This window comes from Aulonocara stuartgranti (assembly GCF_965226115.1).
Source record: "Aulonocara stuartgranti genome assembly, chromosome: 22".
NCBI lineage: Eukaryota > Metazoa > Chordata > Actinopteri > Cichliformes > Cichlidae > Aulonocara > Aulonocara stuartgranti.
Window position 1 is genome coordinate 22,599,459 of NC_138957.1, and position 19,880 is coordinate 22,619,338.

General features: G+C 43.9%; 2 protein-coding genes across 2 annotated transcripts; one reads left to right on the forward strand and one right to left on the reverse strand.

Moving 5' to 3' along the window:
* Nucleotides 1-317: 317 nt before the first annotated feature.
* LOC309698150 (uncharacterized protein) lies at nucleotides 318-7,969 on the reverse strand (the record flags this gene model as incomplete). Its single annotated transcript, XM_082520462.1, has 4 exons — nucleotides 318-392; nucleotides 2,002-2,045; nucleotides 7,062-7,256; nucleotides 7,840-7,969. The coding sequence occupies 4 exons, from the start codon at nucleotides 7,967-7,969 to the stop codon at nucleotides 318-320; spliced, it is 444 nt and encodes a 147-aa protein (XP_082376588.1).
* Nucleotides 7,970-8,524: 555 nt separating this feature from the next.
* On the forward strand, nucleotides 8,525-18,648 carry LOC309698438 (uncharacterized protein). The gene is made up of 6 exons (XM_082520887.1): nucleotides 8,525-8,585; nucleotides 10,469-10,557; nucleotides 13,529-13,593; nucleotides 14,137-14,271; nucleotides 15,276-15,405; nucleotides 18,530-18,648. The coding sequence occupies exons 1-5, from the start codon at nucleotides 8,580-8,582 to the stop codon at nucleotides 15,311-15,313; spliced, it is 333 nt and encodes a 110-aa protein (XP_082377013.1). The 5' UTR covers nucleotides 8,525-8,579; the 3' UTR covers nucleotides 15,314-15,405; nucleotides 18,530-18,648.
* Nucleotides 18,649-19,880: the final 1,232 nt, after the last annotated feature.

Consider the following 19,880-nt stretch of genomic DNA (forward strand, 5'->3'; position numbering starts at 1 on the left):
GAGTCAGAAGAGCACTCTCCATCACCTTTGAAAGTTTGTGTATATATTTTATTCTTTTTACTGTGTGCATGTGCTCGGCGTGTTGGAGTGAAAAACATCATGGGAGGTCAAAGAAGAGAAAAGAATTTGCAGCAGTAAATGTCAATTTTTGAATTGCAAAAAGACGAAAGCTGAAAAAAGACAATAACACTAAATTTTAGCATATTCTTTAATAATTCTTGTTATGAAGTGCACTTTAGAAGCCATTTTGGAGCAGTCAAATGCCAGAAAAAGATCAATTTTTATAAGTGTTTTGTCATTTGAGCACAAAATGCAGTTTAATCAGAACCACTTTGTTTTGGTGGCATGGCTCTGTTAGGGGACATGAACTCCTTGTGAAAGGAGGCGCTGGGCTGGAAGTGGATTGCAAAGCAGCTTAATTGGTAACTCGAAATTGTGAGTGCGAATGTGAGTGTGTGTCTATTTGTTAGCTATGCGACAGACTGGCAACCTGTCCAGGGTGCACCCTGCCTCTGGCCCTAAGACAGCTGGGAAAGGTTCTTGGTATTTTGCTTGACGCACTAATGCCTATTTGTGACACTGGGCACACTAACAATCAACTTATCTTATAGTAATTTATTAACTTGTGTTGTTTATGTTTTTGTTAGCTCATTACCTTAGAGTATAGACAATTTTATTTTAATTTTAAATGTGAAAATATAACAGCATTACACAGGGGTGTGTGTAGAGGGGGGTACGAGATGGCACCAGCCCCTGCCCCGGATCTCATTTGAGTAGCGGGCTCTTAATCTTAAAATGATCAACACTGTCGTATGAGAGGATGAAAGGAGTAGTCAGAGTATGTGCTGCCTTCTGCTTTTATACCACTATATGTTGGATGCCAATATTTTATTTTGTAACCCATACCAATTAATTTAAAGCTTTAGTTTCTTGTTATTGTTCTGATTAATTGCATTATTATAGCTCAAGCTACCCAGCAATATATAAGTAATTAAAATTGTCAACAGCTGGTGCATCAAAGTATTTGTACATCAATGAACCGACAATTTTTATACAATAATATTCATGTAGTACTGTATATTTCACTCAAATGTGTGTACATAATTCTGCTTACTTTTGATCCTTCAAATATATTTTCATTATAAGTATATAACTATACTATATAACTATTATACAACTGGTGCACTATGAATTACCTATTATTTAATAATTCATTAATTAATTTGTGACCATTAAGTCACTTAAGTATTATTATATCTTAAATGCCTAAATACTTTTTTTTTTTACACAAAAACAGTTATTCAACACAAAATTATATTTAAATTCTTCTGCTGCTCCACTTCAGTAAGAGAATCAGTAATAGAGCTGCAGTATGAATATTAAGTCCAATGCTTTTATACCAATTTTTTTATTTATTTTAATTCTGATGAAATGTTCTGGTTCCAGAATATAACAAAGCACCCCTGCTTTGTTATTAGAATTACATGCCAGCCCATTTTAAAAGATCCTGGTCTGTCAGTCACTGTAGTACTTGGCTTTGATGTGCCCGACAGAACGACTGAGGATGGCCCATGCACCAAAAGGAACGCCATCTCCTCTGTAGCTTTTTGACCACGGTCTGCACAAATAAGCACATGCTTGTACTGTCATTCATGCACAAGTGCATAAGTGGTCCTTTCAGAGCAGACAAAATCATAAATAGTCACATTTCATATCTTGTTAAAACGCTGGTGGTCATTTCCTGCTTCCATCATTCATCATGTATGTTTTGTTTTTTTCCTCTATTTATTTCAGTTTTTCCTCTTTTTTTTCCAAATATCTGAATATATTAAAAAAACACACACACACAGGCAGTGATTGCCTTAAAGTACCGTGTAAGCATTAAGTGCAGTTTTAGGGCATAATGACATCATTGCTTCCATTTACTAATATCGTATGTTTTCCATGGGTCACATGTGAAAAGTTTATGACTTTTTTTTCTATCAGCTTTTTTTCACTTACTGTCACGGTTGGTGCTGGGTGAATAACTGCAATAATCTTGAGTCCTGTAACGCAGAGATTCAAAGATTGAATGGGAGGGATGAAAAGTCCTAACAGCCATGATAAACACTGAGAGGAAAAGATTGGATGGAGATATAAGGGCATCGACCGACACTTAAGCTTCAACGGGACAAATAAACACTCCTCAGTGGCAATCGTGAAGCTGGGCAGTAGAGGAGGGAACGGGGGAGTTTACAAGATAAAACACCACCAAAGATGGTGAGAGCAGAGGAGAGCCTGCTTGATGATTCCATGAGAGCGAGATGGATCAGTGTTTTAAAAGCAGTAGCAGAGACACACAGCCGTGGCAAAATATGCGGGTGTGATTGTGTTGCCGACCATAAACCTGTGAGACAACTGTTGTTATTGAGCTGTCACCGCAGAGGTAAACTCAGTACCACAAAGTGTGTACATGTGCAGGAAAAATCAAAATAAACCTCAGCATTTGGAACATTCAAACCCATACTGCTGACTTTCCACACCACTAAAAAGAAGAACAGGGTAAGAGTGGCATACATCAGCTGATGTGTCACCGCTTAACAGAAAACAGACCTTGACAGAAAGGACTTCTTTTGCTGTTCTTATCTCCCCTCCACGCCTCCTCCTCATGCCAACCCCCTGTCATGTCTTGTAGCATACACGAGGATATTATTTAGAGGCTGCTGAAACTATTACAGTTGTTAAATTCATTGCTGGACTCTAAACTTTCAACTCTACCCAAGAAAAGTATAGAAATTGTAAACCTGTTATATGGAATATGAATCCTGCTGTTCCCCTCAGTCGAAGGCTCACGTGCAATTTTACTTTGTACTGACCTTTCCACACACGTTCATAAAGAAAATGTAACTTTGTTATTATAGTAAAAGGTCAATGTGAATGGATTGCACATGCTTTATGACTGTGGAGTGCATGCACACCTGTGTGTGTGCACATGAGATTGCCCACATAGATTCTGGGTCACTGCAAACAGCCTCATAAATCGTTTTGTTGCGTTTCGTAACTTTTTTCTCTGATGTGAGTAAATGATTGTGAGGTTCAGGTTTAGACCTGTAATTGTCACGGAAAAGAGGGACCCAGGCGCGGTTCTTGCTCACAGAAACACAGTGCGTTTATTTACAGTGAAACAGACAAGTCCAACAATCCATTCAAAAGTGCAATTTTCCAATCGTGCTCGTCCCTTGCTCCCAGTGCGTTCCGTGTAGTAACTCCCTTAGTGTGTGTGCTCCCCAACTCGCTTCTCCGCTCGCCCCTCCTGGAGGAAGAAGGAAAATCCAGCGTTAGCCACACGCTAGCCGAATAACACACTCACACTGCTCGCACAGACTATACCAGTTCGGAGTAATAATCCCACGTCGACTGTCGCCGTGAGTCCAGGTTAAATACCCCTTTCTAGCCTGGAGGAATGATTACCAACCACTGGTCAGGTAATCAGCTGCAGGTGGGCCGGCAACAGCGAAGAGGGACTCCCAATGACGACAGTCGCCAGGACACGCCTCTCCCACGGCGCGCACTTCCGTAAACAACCCCGAGGGCCAGGGAGGGAGAAGCAAACACATATACAGAAAACATAAACACAAGCAGGGTCGTCCGGAAAGGGCCGTCCGACCGTGACAGTACCCCCCCCTCTAATGGGAGCCTCCGGGCGACCTGGCAAACTTGTCCGGATGCCGGCGGCGGAATTCTCTCACCATGCGATGATCGAGAATGGCAGACCGCGGCACCCAAGAACGTTCTTCCGGACCGTACCCCTCCCAATCCACCAAAAACTGAAAGCCCCTACCGCGGCGCCGGGCATCCATTATGCGAGTAATGGAATACGCCGGGGCGCCGTCGATAATCCGGGCGGGTGGCGGGGGCCCAGGGGGCGGGCACAAAGGGCTGGTCCGGACGGGCTTAACCTGAGAAACATGGAAGACGTTATGTACCTTCATAGCAGGCGGAAGGGCCAGCCGGACCGTCACCGGGTTCAGGACTCCTGGATGGCAAAGGGGCCAAGAGACCGAGGGGCCAGTTTCTTGGACTCAGTCCGAAGAGGGATGTGCTTGCTGGAGAGCCACACCCGCTGGCCGACCTGATAATCCGGAGCAGGAGTGCGACGGCGATCCGCCAATGCCTTGTTCCGCTCGGCCGTTCTCAGGAGTGCTGCGCGCGTGGCCCGCCAGACCCGACGACAGCGCCTAAGGTGGTGCTGGACCGAGGGAACCGCCAGCTCTCCCTCAGAGATGGAGAGGAGAGGGGGTTGATACCCCAGCGACGCCTCGAAGGGCGAGAGTCCAGTCGCTGATGACGTGCTGGCGTTGTGGGCATACTCCACCCAGGCCAACTGCTCGCTCCAGGTCGCTTGGTTCGAGGATGCGACGCAACGCAACATGGCCTCCAGCTCCTGATTGGCCCTTTCGGTCTGACCATTAGTTTGGGGGTGGAACCCGGAGGACAAACTGACCTGAGCTCCCAATTCTGCACAGAACTCCTTCCAAACCCGCGAGGTGAACTGAGGGCCACGGTCGGAAACGATGTCCTGGGGTATGCCGTGGAGCCGAAACACATGCTGCGTCAGTAACTGGGCCGTCTCCAAGGCAGAAGGGAGCTTGGGCAGAGCAATGAAGTGGGCAGCCTTGGAAAAACGGTCAATAATGGTTAGAATGGAGGTGTTACCTGCAGAGGGAGGCAAGCCGGTGACGAAGTCCAGGGCGATGTGCGACCATGGGCGTTTTGGAGTGGGTAACGGTCGCAGGAGGCCAGAAGCAGGCGAGTTGGTGGTTTTGTTCCGTGCGCACACCGGGCATGCCGCAACATAGTTCTGGACATCGAGAACAAGAAAGGGCCACCAAAACAAACGTCGTAGAAAGGAGACAGTGCGATTTTTACCTGGGTGGCACGAAAACTTGGCAGTATGTGCCCAGTGAATGACCTGACTACGCGCTGTGGCCGGAACATATAGTCTCCCTTTCGGGCCCGTGCCAGGGTCGGGCTCCTGTCGCTGGGCGTCCCTGACCACCTTTTCAATCTCCCATGTTAGTGCACCCACAATGCAGGTGGGGGGCAGGATGGGTTTTTCCTTCTCGTCCTCATCGGTCACGGGTGCGAACTGGCGCGACAACGCGTCTGGCTTAGTGTTCCTAGAACCGGGCCTGTAAGTAATGGAGAAGTGAAAACGAGTAAAAAATAAGGCCCACCTGGCTTGTCGGGCGTTGAGGCGCTTGGCTGCCTGGAGATACGCCAGATTTTTGTGGTCCGTCCACACCACGAAAGGCTGCTCAGTGCCCTCCAGCCAATGTCGCCATTCCTCAAGGGCCCACTTGATGGCGAGCAACTCCCGGTCGCCCACGTCGTAATTTCTCTCGGCCTGAGACAACCTGCGGGAGAAGAACGCACAGGGATGCAACTTTCCGTCGATCCGTTGGGAGAGAACCGCCCCCACGCCCGAATCGGACGCGTCCACCTCGACGACGAAAGGCCGGCCGAGGTCCGCCTGGACGAGGACCGGAGCCGAGGAAAACAGGTGCTTGAGCCGATCAAACGCTTGCTGGGCTGCGGAGGCCCACTGGAAAGACAACTTAGGAGAAGTTAGGTTGGTTAGAGGAAGGGCTACCTTGCTGAAATCCCTGATAAAGCGGCGGTAGAAATTGGCGAAGCCCAGGAACCTCTGCACCTCCTTGCGGGTCTTGGGAATAGGCCATTCCACTACGGCTTTGACTTTGGCCGGGTCAGCTCGCAAACGCCCCTGTTCCACAATGAAACCCAGAAAAGAAACAGTTTCCACATGGAACTCACATTTCTCCGCTTTCACAAAAAGGCGGTTCTCCAATAGGCGCCGTAGAACCAGACGTACATGGTTGATGTGCTCAGTCTGCGACCTGGAAAAAATCAGAATGTTATCCAGATACACGAAGACAAAATGGTTAATAAAGTCCCTGAGCACATCATTAATCAGGGCCTGGAAGACCGCGGGGGCGTTAGTGAGACCGAAGGGCATCACTAAGTATTCGAAGTGCCCCAGGTGGGTGTTGAAAGCCGTCTTCCACTCGTCACCCTTGCGGATGCGAACCAGATGATAGGCACTCCGAAGATCCAGTTTGGTGAACAGGACTGCCCCCTGTAATAGTTCGAATGCCGAGGCCAGCAGGGGGAGTGGATATTTATTCCTAACAGTGATCTTGTTCAGCCCTCGAAAGTCAATGCAGGGACGCAGGCTCTTATCTTTCTTCTTTACAAAGAAGAATCCTGCTGCTAAAGGCGAAGTAGATGGGCGAATAATACCTGCGACCAGAGACTCCGTTATGTAGCATTCCATGGCCTCGCGTTCCGGTTTAGACAGACTGTAGAGCCGACTTGCTGGCAGGGGAGCGCCTGGGAGTAGGTCGATTCCACAGTCGTAAGGCCGATGTGGAGGCAAAGACAACGCCTTACTTTTGCTGAATACCTGGCCGAGGTCGTGGTAGTTGGCGGGCACCAAGGAAAGGTCGGGGGGTGAGGAGCTTTTCGCAGAGGCGGTCCCAGGATTGTCCGGGACAGCGGCAAGTAAACATTGTTCATGACACCGCGTGCTCCAGCCAGTTACACACCCTTTGGCCCAGTCGATTTGGGGGTTGTGATGTTGGAGCCAAGGAAATCCCAGTACCAGTGGGGTGTGGGGGGCTTTGAATACCAACAAACTGATTTTCTCAGAGTGATTTCCCGAAATAATGAGTGTAACCTCCTGAGTGCGATGTGTGACGGAGGCTAGATGGCCGCCATTTAAGGCTGAGACCTTCAGGACCTCTGGAAGGGGAAGTAGGGGCAGGCCTAAGATGTTGGCTAACTCCTCGTCTAGGAAATTTTGTTCAGAACCAGAGTCAATGAGTGCGCAGCAGGAGTGAGTGAGGGAGTGAGACATTAATTTAGCAGGGCAGCTGAGGTGAGGGAACACTTTTGTTGTGGCGCCCGCCAGTATCCCCACAATTACTGACGGGCCGACTCTTTTACTCGGTCTGGGCAGGAGTCAACAAAAGGTCCTCTTTTTCCACAAAGAAAGCACTCACCAGCCCGTTGTTTGCGCCCCAGTCTAGAGGAGGAAAGCTTGGCTCCGCCGAGCTGCATGGGTTGCTCTTCATCCCCGTGTTGCTCCTCCTCCTCACTTCTCCACATCAGAGTAGGAAGGTCCCTAGATGTACCCGTGCCCCCAGCAGGCCGCCGACCATCCCCGGCTCTTCTGCCGAACTCCCGCATGTGGTCGTCTAAGTTAATACACATATTGATTAGAGCAGACAAAGCTTTAGGCAGTTCCTTGGTTGCTAACTCATGCTTAATATTCTCATTAAGGCTGTTGAGGAAGGCTCCACGCAGTGCTTTCTCCTCCCAGCCCGACTCCTCCGCCAGGATCCAGAACTCCACGGAAAAGTCAGCAACACTCCTCCTACCTTGCTTCAGAGAAAACATGCGATGACCTGCAGCATCCGAGCTAGCGCCTTTATCAAACACACAGCGAAACTTGCTGAGAAAGACGTCATATGACACAGAGGGCTGGGTATTTAAAACTGCCTGAGCCCATTGAAGCGCCCGCCCAGTCATAAGTTGCACCAAATAAGCGATTTTAGTAGAATCAGAGGCAAAGGCACAAGGTTGCTGTCTAAACACAAGAGAGCATTGTGTCAAAAAAACCCCGGCTCCTCCCCAACTCGCCATCAAATTTTTCGGGTGCGGGGAGTGAGTACTCCCGCTGCCGCGGTGGAGGTGAAGGAGGAAGCGGACAGGCTGCCGCGGCTTCCAGCGAAGGGGCGGGCTGCGTTGGAGCCGTATTAGGTGAGGAAATCAACATACCTTTAAGCTCTGTCATGGCTTGCAGAAGCGCGGTTTGTTCCTTTGAAACGTGCTTCAGCATTTCCTCGTGTCGCTCCAAAACCTCCGCTTGGATAGACAGCTGGCGTGAAGCAGAATCCGCTGGGTCCATGGTGGTGGGATTATTCTGTCACGGAAAAGAGGGACCCAGGCGCGGTTCTTGCTCACAGAAACACAGTGCGTTTATTTACAGTGAAACAGACAAGTCCAACAATCCATTCAAAAGTGCAATTTTCCAATCGTGCTCGTCCCTTGCTCCCAGTGCGTTCCGTGTAGTAACTCCCTTAGTGTGTGTGCTCCCCAACTCGCTTCTCCGCTCGCCCCTCCTGGAGGAAGAAGGAAAATCCAGCGTTAGCCACACGCTAGCCGAATAACACACTCACACTGCTCGCACAGACTATACCAGTTCGGAGTAATAATCCCACGTCGACTGTCGCCGTGAGTCCAGGTTAAATACCCCTTTCTAGCCTGGAGGAATGATTACCAACCACTGGTCAGGTAATCAGCTGCAGGTGGGCCGGCAACAGCGAAGAGGGACTCCCAATGACGACAGTCGCCAGGACACGCCTCTCCCACGGCGCGCACTTCCGTAAACAACCCCGAGGGCCAGGGAGGGAGAAGCAAACACATATACAGAAAACATAAACACAAGCAGGGTCGTCCGGAAAGGGCCGTCCGACCGTGACAGTAATTGCACTGCTCCTGAGAAAAATAATGTCTCGATGCAGGTAAAAAGAATCAGAAATACATCAAACACCACTGATATCTCTTCATTTTTTAGTGCACTAAATGTGTGTATACTGAGCACCTCTCTCTCTCTTTGACACATGCCGATGCTGTAATATATATCGGGGGAATTTCCACAGTCACAAACACAAGGACTTGCACACAGTGTCTCGTACACACACATACACACACACACAGACACGCACACACTGCTAAAACAGCATTTTTGTCCATAAAGTCTATTTCCATGGTTAAGTTGTGATGAATGGGACTCAGTTGAAGTCAATGAGATAGCGCAGCGCCATAATTCAATTCAAAACACACAGCCACGCACACGCAGACACACACACAGCGGGTACCATAATTCAACACTTATGCATATACACACTAAGAGACACGCACTCACATTTGTGCACAGAGTCAATGAGACCGCAGTGTACCATAATTCACTGTAAAGATAAATGCCCAGTGTGCATTATCACAGAGACTTTGCGGCTGGTTGCTAGTGTGTGTGTGTGTGAGCGTGTGTGTGTGTGTGTGTCTGTTTCTTATAGAAAGTGAGAAAATATGTTGTTCCTGTGCTCCCTGATGGGATGACATCAGCACACCAGAATAAACATGCATGCATATTTATGGTACAAATGTTAGAAAGTAGTTTCTATTGAATATTTTGGTCACAAGCTTTTCCACATATTAACTTTTATAAAATGTCTGACTTAATTTTAGGATTTGTGTTTATTCTTTGATGGATACAGTACATAATGCTAGGAAAAAGAAACTCTCATTTCCAGTGAAGTGCGTAGGTTACGGGTTGAACTCTCCTGGGGATGCCATGTCACTTCCAAACTTCCAAAAGCTCAAATAAATTAGCCTTTAATGAGGGCTTGTGGGGAAATAGTATCTTGAAACAGCAATAACTGAGGGTAAGCGGTTTAGGTTAAAGAGAGGCTGCTCTTTATATTTTTTTCTTCATGAAATGTTTGTAAGGCTGTTTGTGAAATGCAATTGCAAGTCCCAAATTGGTGTTTATAAGTTCATTCTATCATCCAAAGGTTATGTTTGGCAGTTCTATATTATGACTGCCAGGAAAGATGGTGGGAAATCTGAAAAGACTGAAGTGATGTTATTGAAAAAGCGTCAGGCCCCTGAGATCAGGGTCTGTTACTTAACACACATCGCCAAAACACTAAAATGCAAAAGCTTTTCAGACATGTGCGCATATCGGTGACTAATACAGAATCCTAGGGATTGAATAGCGAGCTTAAAAGCATTGTTTCACTACTGGAAAAACTCATTAACAAATTCAAAAGTCTGTTCAATCTTTGGCAGTTTTCCCATCTTTGCAAGACAATGTCAATAGTAATAATGGAGCTCTCACAGCTTGTTTAGGTTAGAGTGAAAATAGGTAAATGGTCAGTTTAAAAGATTTAAAACGGCCAAGTAAAAGGATTTTCAGCAGTGAAGCTCAAATAATGAAAGCAAATATTAAAAAGAAAAAAAGAGGAGGTTGTTACATCAATCAAGAGTGCCGTGTTGCTATGTTTTGGTAGCAATGAGGATAAAACTTTCCAGCCGAGAATCAAACAATAAAGCCACTGAAGTCATATTACTCTGACACATTTGGTTTACACTGCGAGATCGCTGCAGTGTTGAGAGGAGTTTAACCACTGAAAGTTTAACCACTGCAAAAACATTTTCCACAAGTGTTTAGGTGCACTTCAACCAGGGGAGCTGGCTTTCCTTTTTGTCACTTGTTGTCAGTCCAACATTTGATGCTGTTCTAGTGCACTGATGCCTTTTTAGCACTTTTTTCTTCCTATAAGCAGTTAGGAGTTACTATGCAATTACAATTACAACAATTACTGTTATTCTGTGTTTTATCCAGGTCCTGGTTGCAAGGAGAGATGGCCAAACCTCCCTCTCCCTGGCCACCTCATCCAGCTCCTCAAGGGAAGCACCAAAGCATTCCTACATGTAAGCAAGTCGAGAGCAATAATCTATCCAGCATATATCCTGGGTCTGTCCCAAGGCCTCTTCCCAGCAGGACATGTTCAAAACACCTCATCTAGGAGTGTCCCTAGTCAGAATCACCTCATGTAGCTTCTTTTGACGTGGAGGAGAAGCAGCTCTACTATGAGACCCTCCTCAGCCTCTAAGGGGGAAGTTTGTTTCACCCACTTGTATCCACAATCCTATTATGTCTGTCACTACCCACAGCTCATATCAACAGGTGAGGATAGGGATGCACATCAAACAGTAAATCAACAACTTTGCTGCCATGCGCAGCTCTCTCATCACTGCTGGTGTCAGCAGTTCATAACGCTGGTTCATAACCAGTCCATTTCATGTTATGTAGCTAAAAGTAACAACTAACCAGTTCCCCCATTGTGAGTTATGTCTAGACATTCAGAATGATGATCTGCAGGTTTAGATCATGAAAGCTCATTTTAGGTCGTTCTTGTTTTCCTGGCTGTAGTGAGCTGTGTTGTTCGCTCTTGGTACACAATTCTCTTCGTTCCAGCGAAACGCAAAATGAGAACAAGTATAATTTAACAGTTGTATAAGAAATACTTGATGTTTATGTCATGTTCAGCTGTAAATCATCACCAGCTATCCCAACCAATCGACAATACAGTCTGTAATAAAGCAAGCCACATGTGTCAATTATAAAACAGAGTGACATTAAGATTTGATGCTGTCACAGCATGCTCATTAAGAAGACATGTGGTTATTCCTCCATGTAGATTCTTCTTCTTCTTCTTGATTTGAATTCTGAAGGATTTTACTGTACACCCGGGGACTCCTGTTTTCATCACGCCATAGATCTGCCTTAATTACAAAAAGCCACATAAATAAATGTATCACTCAAACAAATTACAAAGAGTAATAAATGAATGCATATGCAACGCATGAATTCATCATCTCAGTCTCATCTAAACCACTTGTCCAAAATATGTGCATTCACAAGAGGCATGTGCAAAGTGTTTGTGCCTGCACAGACAACACCCTCCTCTCTTTGGCTGTGGCAGCCACAGTAAATATAGTATCACTTTCCTCCTGGAAAACACAATTTAGCTGAACTGCTGTCAGTGAAAACAAACAATAAATGGGACAACAACTCTTTTCCTCTGGGTTTGAAAAAAACAACAACAAATGAGGTCATGCTGTTTTACCCTGCAGCTCTGGAAGACATGCAACTCGGAGTATTTAGTTGAACTTTTATACGCAGAGCGTGATACCAGATCCTGCCGTTCAGAGGTGGCTGATCCAGGCCAAAGGTTCAGAAACAGAAGCTGTTAATCACACTTCTCTGTTGGCAGCTCTTCATTTTCCTCCACTCATTAGCCCTCTCTGTCAGTTTCTGCCTTCTCCGAGGATAAACTTTATTACCTCTGTAGGGAAATTCTGTTGTTCAAATGCAATAAAAAAAAGGAACACAATGAATTATGGAGCAATCTAAACCCACCCTTCACTCCCACTCATACATGAATCACATGCTCACCCGCGTACACACATGACCTCACGCCACCACACGCACACACACACACACACACACACACACACACACACACACGCACACACACACACACACACACACACACACACACACACACACACACACACACACACACATTAAGATTGGGCTTCAGTAAATCTCAAACCATCTGAAAACAAATGTAAAATACAATGCCAGCTCCCCTCTCACACTATCTCATTCCTCTATCCATCGGCCCTCTATTAAATCTCATGTCTCAAACTGTGGCCACAGAGCCAGTCTTCATTCCCAAGCCTTGAAATCCAGCTGTTTTGTGAAAGCGTTTTGGCGTATAAGAGATACAAACGAGGTGTACTTTTTTTGACGATGACGTGACACACCGGTTACATCTATAACGAGACAGGTGTTTGCTGGATACTTTTTTGGTGCCTCTGCCTAACAAAGAGAAAAGAGAAGGAAGCACATAGCTGTCAGAAACCACCAACCTCTGGGTTGTACACTGTGTGATTTACGCCACCACCACCACCCCTAAAACCTCTATATGCAAACTTTGTCACTCTCTCAAAGAGCACCATTTGTTCTTGGCAAAAACCCCAAAGGACAATGTGTGCATATCTTTGTAATGCCAGCAGCTTCCGACAAAACCTCAGTATGGCTGCGAAAGAGCTGGACCTCACTGAGTCAGCAAATATTGAAAATTGCATTTGCACATTTTTGTGTCATTTCATGAAAGTCTACTGACCTAAAAGGACAGCTAAATTGCTCCCCCTCTACATCCAAAGCTGCGGACACACAAAAAATAAACAAACTGTGCATCAGAGTTAGCATCTGGTAAGGAGTGTGATACACAACATAATTATTGTGCTGAGTCACAGCTGGTTAAGGCTCTGCTTTGTCACCTCCTTCTTCTCATGATCATTCATACTGGTTTTTGAGCCAAACTGAGGATTAAGCTCTTTCCATTAGTATATTTCTGTTTCTGTTTTCAGTAAACGACCTATATGAGACACACATTTGAGACTTGATAAAGAAATTGTAACTTTATTTACAACTTTGTAAACCTGGTTGAGTGCTGCTGCACTGAGACAATGAACAATCCATTGGTGATTCATTCATATTTTCCTTTTGACATTCTAAAAAATAAAGTGTGTTAACCCTGTTTTTGAGAGCTAGATGTGGGTTAACACCAGTGTTGGTTACTTTAAATTAGTAACTTAGTTACATTGCTAGTTACTTCTATCAAAAGTAACTCAGTTACTTCAAGTTACTTTCAAAGTAACTAGTTACTAGGGAAAGTAACTTTGGTTTTACTCAGAATTCTCTTATTAATGTGTTGCTTCCCTAACTGAATGTGCATATTTCCACGAGAGAAATCCCACGCCTGGACCGTCGTCGACTACAGATTCTAGCCTATGTCACAGCGTCACTTGCGCTTTTTATGACCAACAGGGAAACTGCAGTCGTGGTGCTTTTGATTGTACTCGGAACTCAAGGTCCGTGTTCCGATTTCGGAGGTAAGTCAAACGCAACGCATGAAGTAACAAATAATGAATCTAAATCCCAGTAACGATAAACGCATTCCTGATTTTGGCATAGTAACTAGTTACCGTGCTCATTACCACAATAATAACGTAGTTACTGTAACGCGTTACTTAATAACACGTTAGTCCCTACACTGGTTAACACACGTGTGGACTTATAGAGTGATGAAAAGTAAAAGTAATAAAGATTTTAGTTTTAAATGATTACTTTGTTTATTAAGGAAAAAAGCTATCCAAATCTACCTGTGTGGAAAATTTTCCCCCTAAACCTAATAACTGGTTGTGCCACCACTGGCAGCAAGAATTGCAATCAAGAATTTCCAATAGCTGACAATGGAATTGTCTCCCACTCATCTTTGCAGAATTGTTATAATTCAGCTACACTGGATGGTTTTAAAGTACGAACAGCCTGTTTAACGTTGTGCCAAAACATGACTAGGCCACTCCAAAACCTTTTCTTTCTTTTTTTTGAGCCACTTGCAGGTGTGTTTCAGATCATTGTACTGTGCTTTTCAGCTTCAGGACACAAGCTGATGGCTGGAAATTCTCCTTCAGGATTTTCTGGTTCCATCAATTACAGCAGTCGTCCAGGTCCAGGAGGCTCAGCACAGTCCCAGACCATCACACTAGCGCCACCATGTTTTACTGTTGGTATGTTGTTCCTTTTATGAAATGTTGTATTAGTTTTACATCAGATGGAACAAAACCAAAACCTTCAGAAAAGTTTGGCTTTTGTCTCGTCAGGCCACGCAACACTTTCCCAAAAGTCTTGAAGATCATCAAGATGTGAGACAAGAGTTTGGGACCTTGTTGGTCAATATTGGTTTTCTCTTTGGAATCCTACCATGGATTCCTTTTTAATAAATGAAATCATCATTTAAAAACTGTTTTTTGCATTTACTCTGGTTCTCTTTGTCTAATATTAACATTTCTTTGATGATCTGAAACATGTAAGAACATGTAAGAGTGACAAATATGCTAAATAATGAGCAATCATGACAAACACTTGTTCGCAGCACTGTACATAAGCCTGTGTCCAAAACACAAAGAAAAATGCCACCACTTCCAAGACAGACAAAGTTTCTGTAACAGCGTGAAGGGTTTTACGGGAGGTTATGTACCTCAGGTTTTTACCAGCACACAGATTTCTTGATTTTTAAAACCAGATACTTTCTATCAGTGACCAGACTCCAGGGTTTACTGTGGTTTTTTAGTTTTATCAAATCACAGGGCATGTAAGATCATTAAAACCATACTGAACAACTTGGCACCTCATTTCTATCTAATGGCAACATTTACTCACAAAAATCATCAGTAAGTATGTAAAGTTGTCTTGGTAAATAAATCTTTAGACTTTAGGTATATCAAAGACAGACACAGCTCATGGCTTTGTGTTTACATTTAAGCTTTGAGTGTGGTGTGTTGGCATCTTTTTCTCCTTCTTTCCTTTTTTGAAAACAGACATGCCAGGCAAGAGGTGGATTTAACTGAGGGAATGAGGACACTACACACTCAAAGTGATGACTTAAGTCAAGCTGCAAACTATATCTTACTTTATCTTCCACTCTAAATGCCACCATAATTTACAAAATGTTTACGGCCGCCTTCTCTAAATTAGCCTGTGGGTGTGTCTTGTCGTCCCCGCTCTTCTTTAGGCAACGCCCCTGCCAGCTGTCTCCACTCAGCAGTTTGAGCTAAGAGCTCTTAACATCGGGGAGGCGAGGACTTTGCCCTACAGTGTGTTAGCTGTGCGTTTATGATGGTTCACTCATGCTCACTGAAAAGGTACATATTTTTCAGCCTTTTCTCTAGTTTCCTGACAGTCTTTTCTCTCTCTCACCTGATGATCATGTCTTCTCTGTTTTTTGATTTTTTTTAGTTTATTTAAGAATATAATCCTTAATTTTATTGCTTCCATCATGTTGGCTTTTAGTGTTACTTTCCCTCATCCCCCTTGTGTTTTGGGGAACATAACACAAAAGAGACATCATGTTGTTTTGGATCAAACTTTTAACAGGTGACTGTGACAGACCAACTGTTAATTTGCTCATTTTAATTAACTTTAATGTTTCAGATAAACTTAGAATATGATCTTTAAAAAACTGCCAGTTTCAGTGTAAAAACATTAAAGCTCATCCAGTAATTTTTAAGAAGCTAACCGCACTCGTGTGCTGGGTGGCAAAGAGAGACTAACATGACTTTTCAGCGTTATCCTGACACTGTCGACTGCTCTCATTTTTAAGCGATCTACCTGTCTATCTCTGTCCTAAACTATTCCACCTACTTCTGTCACTCCAGTTGCATATTTTACTTTTTTACTTCTTCGTTCACCCTCTCGTAGTCTTTCCCTCATAGCCTACACATATTTCTGCTTCTCTCTCTAGCTTCTAGCAATGGCAGCTTGTCTGTTCAAACTCAGCTCCCATCAGTACCACGTGGAAACAAACACACACACACACATATATACATCATTGGAGGAGAAACAAATTATTTCAGGACAGCAGAACTGTTTTGTTTGGTTCACCCTTGTTTGTTTTTTTTCTCGCTCTCCCTCCCTTTCCTCCCTTTCTCTCTCTCTCTCTCTCTCTCTCCCTCTCTGTCTCTTTCACCCTCTCTCCCACTCCAACAGATGGGGTATTTTAATGAAATCAGCCTTGCCTGTTCCCATCTGTGTGAGAAATGAATTTCACCATTTTTTAAATGAGGGAATTTACAATGAGACAGGCTGGAACGAAGGGGAACCCAGCGCAAAGGTTTTTTTTACTTCCCCCCGACACCCCCATCTCTTGAACCTATTAGACTTTCACTGCATTTGTCTCTGCGAGCCTGTCAGTCCTTTTCTTTCTGTTTAATATGTTTCATGTTTTTATAACTGCGCGGTGCTAAAACGGCGCAGTGATAGCGACGCTGCGTTTGCAGTAAAACACGTTTCTCGTAGTTTAAAAAGCATAACTGTGGCTTTCACTTTTAATTGTGACAACGTTTTCACCCTCTCTCATGCTTGCTATAAACAAATAAACTCAATGCGAAGGCAATGGATAGTTTCTGCTGAATCACATGCTAGTACTTCTCATTTATTTCTCCTAATTAAAATGTTAATTTTCTCTTTTGCTTGCCAGCAGATAATTAGGGAAGTCGTTTTCCCTTCCGTTCTCAAAAACTTTCCACCTGTGCACGAAATCTTAAAAAGTTTGGCTTATTCTAACCATGCAGCATCTTTCCCCTGCTTTGTCAGTTAATGCAACCAGTAGAGCAAATTTTACCTGTAAGTGGACCTCAGGGCACACGGTGGTTTAATTAGTGCAACAGAAGGCGAAAGAAACAATCAGAACTGTTGATGATAGCCTCATTAGTAGAAACACTCCAGCTTAGCAGCTTGGTTTATATAAAACCCTGACTGTTCTGTTTATTTGTGTACATTACGAGCTTATTATAATACACGCTGTCCAAACAAAGGCAGACCTTTGGCTGGATCAGCAGATCTTTTTGGAACGTTCTTCTATTATCCACCATTTAGGGGTCACTGAGCAAGGCACAAGACATCAAACTTCTCCAGTGGGGCTGCACACCGGTCAAAAGTTCAGACTGCAGTTGTATTGGGCAGCTACCATGTGCCATGATGTGTAATCCCTTAAGGCTACCGGTTGCATCACTGACATATTGTAGCTGTGTCACGGCTAAGAAATGCTTTTTTGAAGGGAAGCTCCTGTTTACCTGTCTCCTTCACCTTGTTTTTTCTCTTACAGGAGAAAAAAAGTGTTACTACACTGTAAAATGCATTCACAAGTGAATTTCACACTTCAGAGAAGCAAGTGGATCGAGCTAAAATATATCAAACTTCATATAGCAGAGTGAAAAACAGTGCTGACTTGCAAAATTTCAAAAAATCCCATACTGTGTAAAAATCTTGAGCCACCCCTATTTTTTTCTATTATGCTAGGAGCATGAAAAATCAGTGCAGGCATTTATTTATGTGAAAACATAAGGGAAAGAAATTTAGTACAACTGTAATGAGCTTGAATTAAAATCAATTTGTTGTGACAACATTTATTCCTCAGTTCAGACTGAACTCTCTTAGGCATGCTGTCTTGCTGTCTTGTAATTTCTACAAGTAGTCTTCAGGAAAAGTTTCCAGGCTTCTTGAAGGACATACTAAAACTCTCCTTTCTCGACAGTGTTCAAATAATGTTGAAGTGCAGACTCAGAGGAGGTCAAAACATCACCGATAAAATAAGTGCTCTTGTGTAATTTTGCATACCTCAGTGATTTCTTGTTAAATACCTCCTTAAGAATGGCTATTTGGTAGACACCCTTCCACCGTGACCATTCTGATGAGGCTTTAGTGAACAGTAGATAGATCAGCTGAGGAGCCAGATGTGTCACCCCCCCCCCCCCCCCCCCCACACACACACACACACACAAAGTAATGAAATTAGATTTGCGTAGATATCACACGGGTTCACGTTATAGCTAATGTTGAATTGATTAACAAAAAAAAGAAAGAAAATTCTTCTTCTCAAAATGGCTGAAAAGAAATAACAGCCAATGTCTAAAGAAAAGACAAGAAAAAACACAAACAAAACACAACAAAAACAAAAAAGCGGTGAACTATTTCTCAAGAGCACTTTAAAAAATTACAAGTCTGGCTCTTTGAAAACAAAATATAAAAAATACAACAAAATCATCTGTATTGCTTTTGGTACAAATAGTAAGACAGCGGGGGGCGGGGGGGGGGGGGGGGGGGGGGCGGGTGTTAATTGCAGTGGTGTTTTAAGTGTTCCTGGTTTGAGAAGCAGAAAACAACAGTACACATGCCCGTTTCCCAACTATTTGCCACATACTGCTGTCTTTATATGACAGAAGCTGATATGAGTTCAAAATTGAAGAGCATTATCTTTGTCTTCTGCAGGTTGGAACAAGTAAACTGCTGCCTCTTCATTGTTGTATTATATGGAACATCTATCTAACAACTATCCTGGACTTTCATTAGCTCAAAGACAATTGTTCTACTATGTTTGACCCCAGAGGTGCCTGAACTCCAGTATGAGACACTGGATATTTTGGATATCAAAACTACTGTATGTGTAACTGCATAGTAATTCTGAATATTCGTGTTGTGCATCAGTTGAAAGCAGTTTTTCCATATAAAAACAGCTACATGATAAAGCAGACTGAACTAAACAAAGACAAAAAAAAACCAACCAAAAAAAGTATTCTCCTAAAATTTCTGTTTGTATTTTAATATACAGGCTCATTAAATTTTTGCTTTAAAAAAAGTATCACAATGTGTTGTTTTTGTTGTGCTTCTGACATTTAAAAACAGGTTTCTTAACACTGTGTGAGCTCTGAGTGGTAGGACTCACCACTGCACCCTTTCCAAACTTTCCAAACTGTAGTTTCACAAGCAAGGCTATCAATCAGAAAAGGTTGCAGACTGAAATGTTGACATTTTGGCGACGTCAGGTTTTCATCTGTCAGCAGCACGCGGTGTGTGTTATCTTTTCGTAAGAGAGTGTTTGCATGCCTGTTTGCTTGTACACATGCATCTGTGCCTGTGGAAATCCATGCATGCGTTTGCAAGGGCCTGCGCTTGCCGCCACATATGTGAATGGCAGCGTGTGTTTTCTTAGGTGTATTTTCAGGAAGGGAGCTGTCAGACATGATGACTAACGTCGCCCTTATTATACGCACGCACGCAAACACACCCACACACACAGGCATGTAAGTTGGCAGGTTAAAGCAGTTAGCTACTCAGAAAACAGAGAAGTCATTCAGACAAACTGCACCTGCTTTTGAAATAGCTTAACAAGCAATTACACATGGGGAGTGAGACACAACACATGCGTGCCCTCACACACACACACACACACACACACACACACACACACACACACACACACACACACACACACACACACACACACACACACACACACAGATAGCTAAATTCAATTCCAGGCAGACTAGTGGGAAGTAGCCTGAATAATTACTGATATTACCAGCAAAGTGAAATAAAGAAACCGAGAGGCTGAGAGACAAGCGACTGAAAGAAACTGATCCTAAACACCTAAATTCTACTTTATGTGCCACAGCACCTGTGTATGTGTGTGTTTGTGGGTCTGTGCAAGAGGCAGGTGATGTGTCAGTAATACACTTGTTGAGGCAGCAATTAAAATATGCAAATCCAGGAATGCCAGGGCAGAATCTGATAGGCTATGCTTAACTGCACTCCGTGTTGATTAAACATGAATATACATGAG

What these genes read in the sequence shown, in the direction of transcription:
- LOC309698438 (XM_082520887.1), top strand. An exon ending in TCCGTGTTCCGATTTCGGAG is followed by an intron (nt 13,594 to 14,136) that starts GTAAGTCAAACG and finishes TGTGCTTTTCAG; the next exon opens with CTTCAGGACACAAGCTGATG. An exon ending in GCCACCATGTTTTACTGTTG is followed by an intron (nt 14,272 to 15,275) that starts GTATGTTGTTCC and finishes GCTCTTCTTTAG; the next exon opens with GCAACGCCCCTGCCAGCTGT.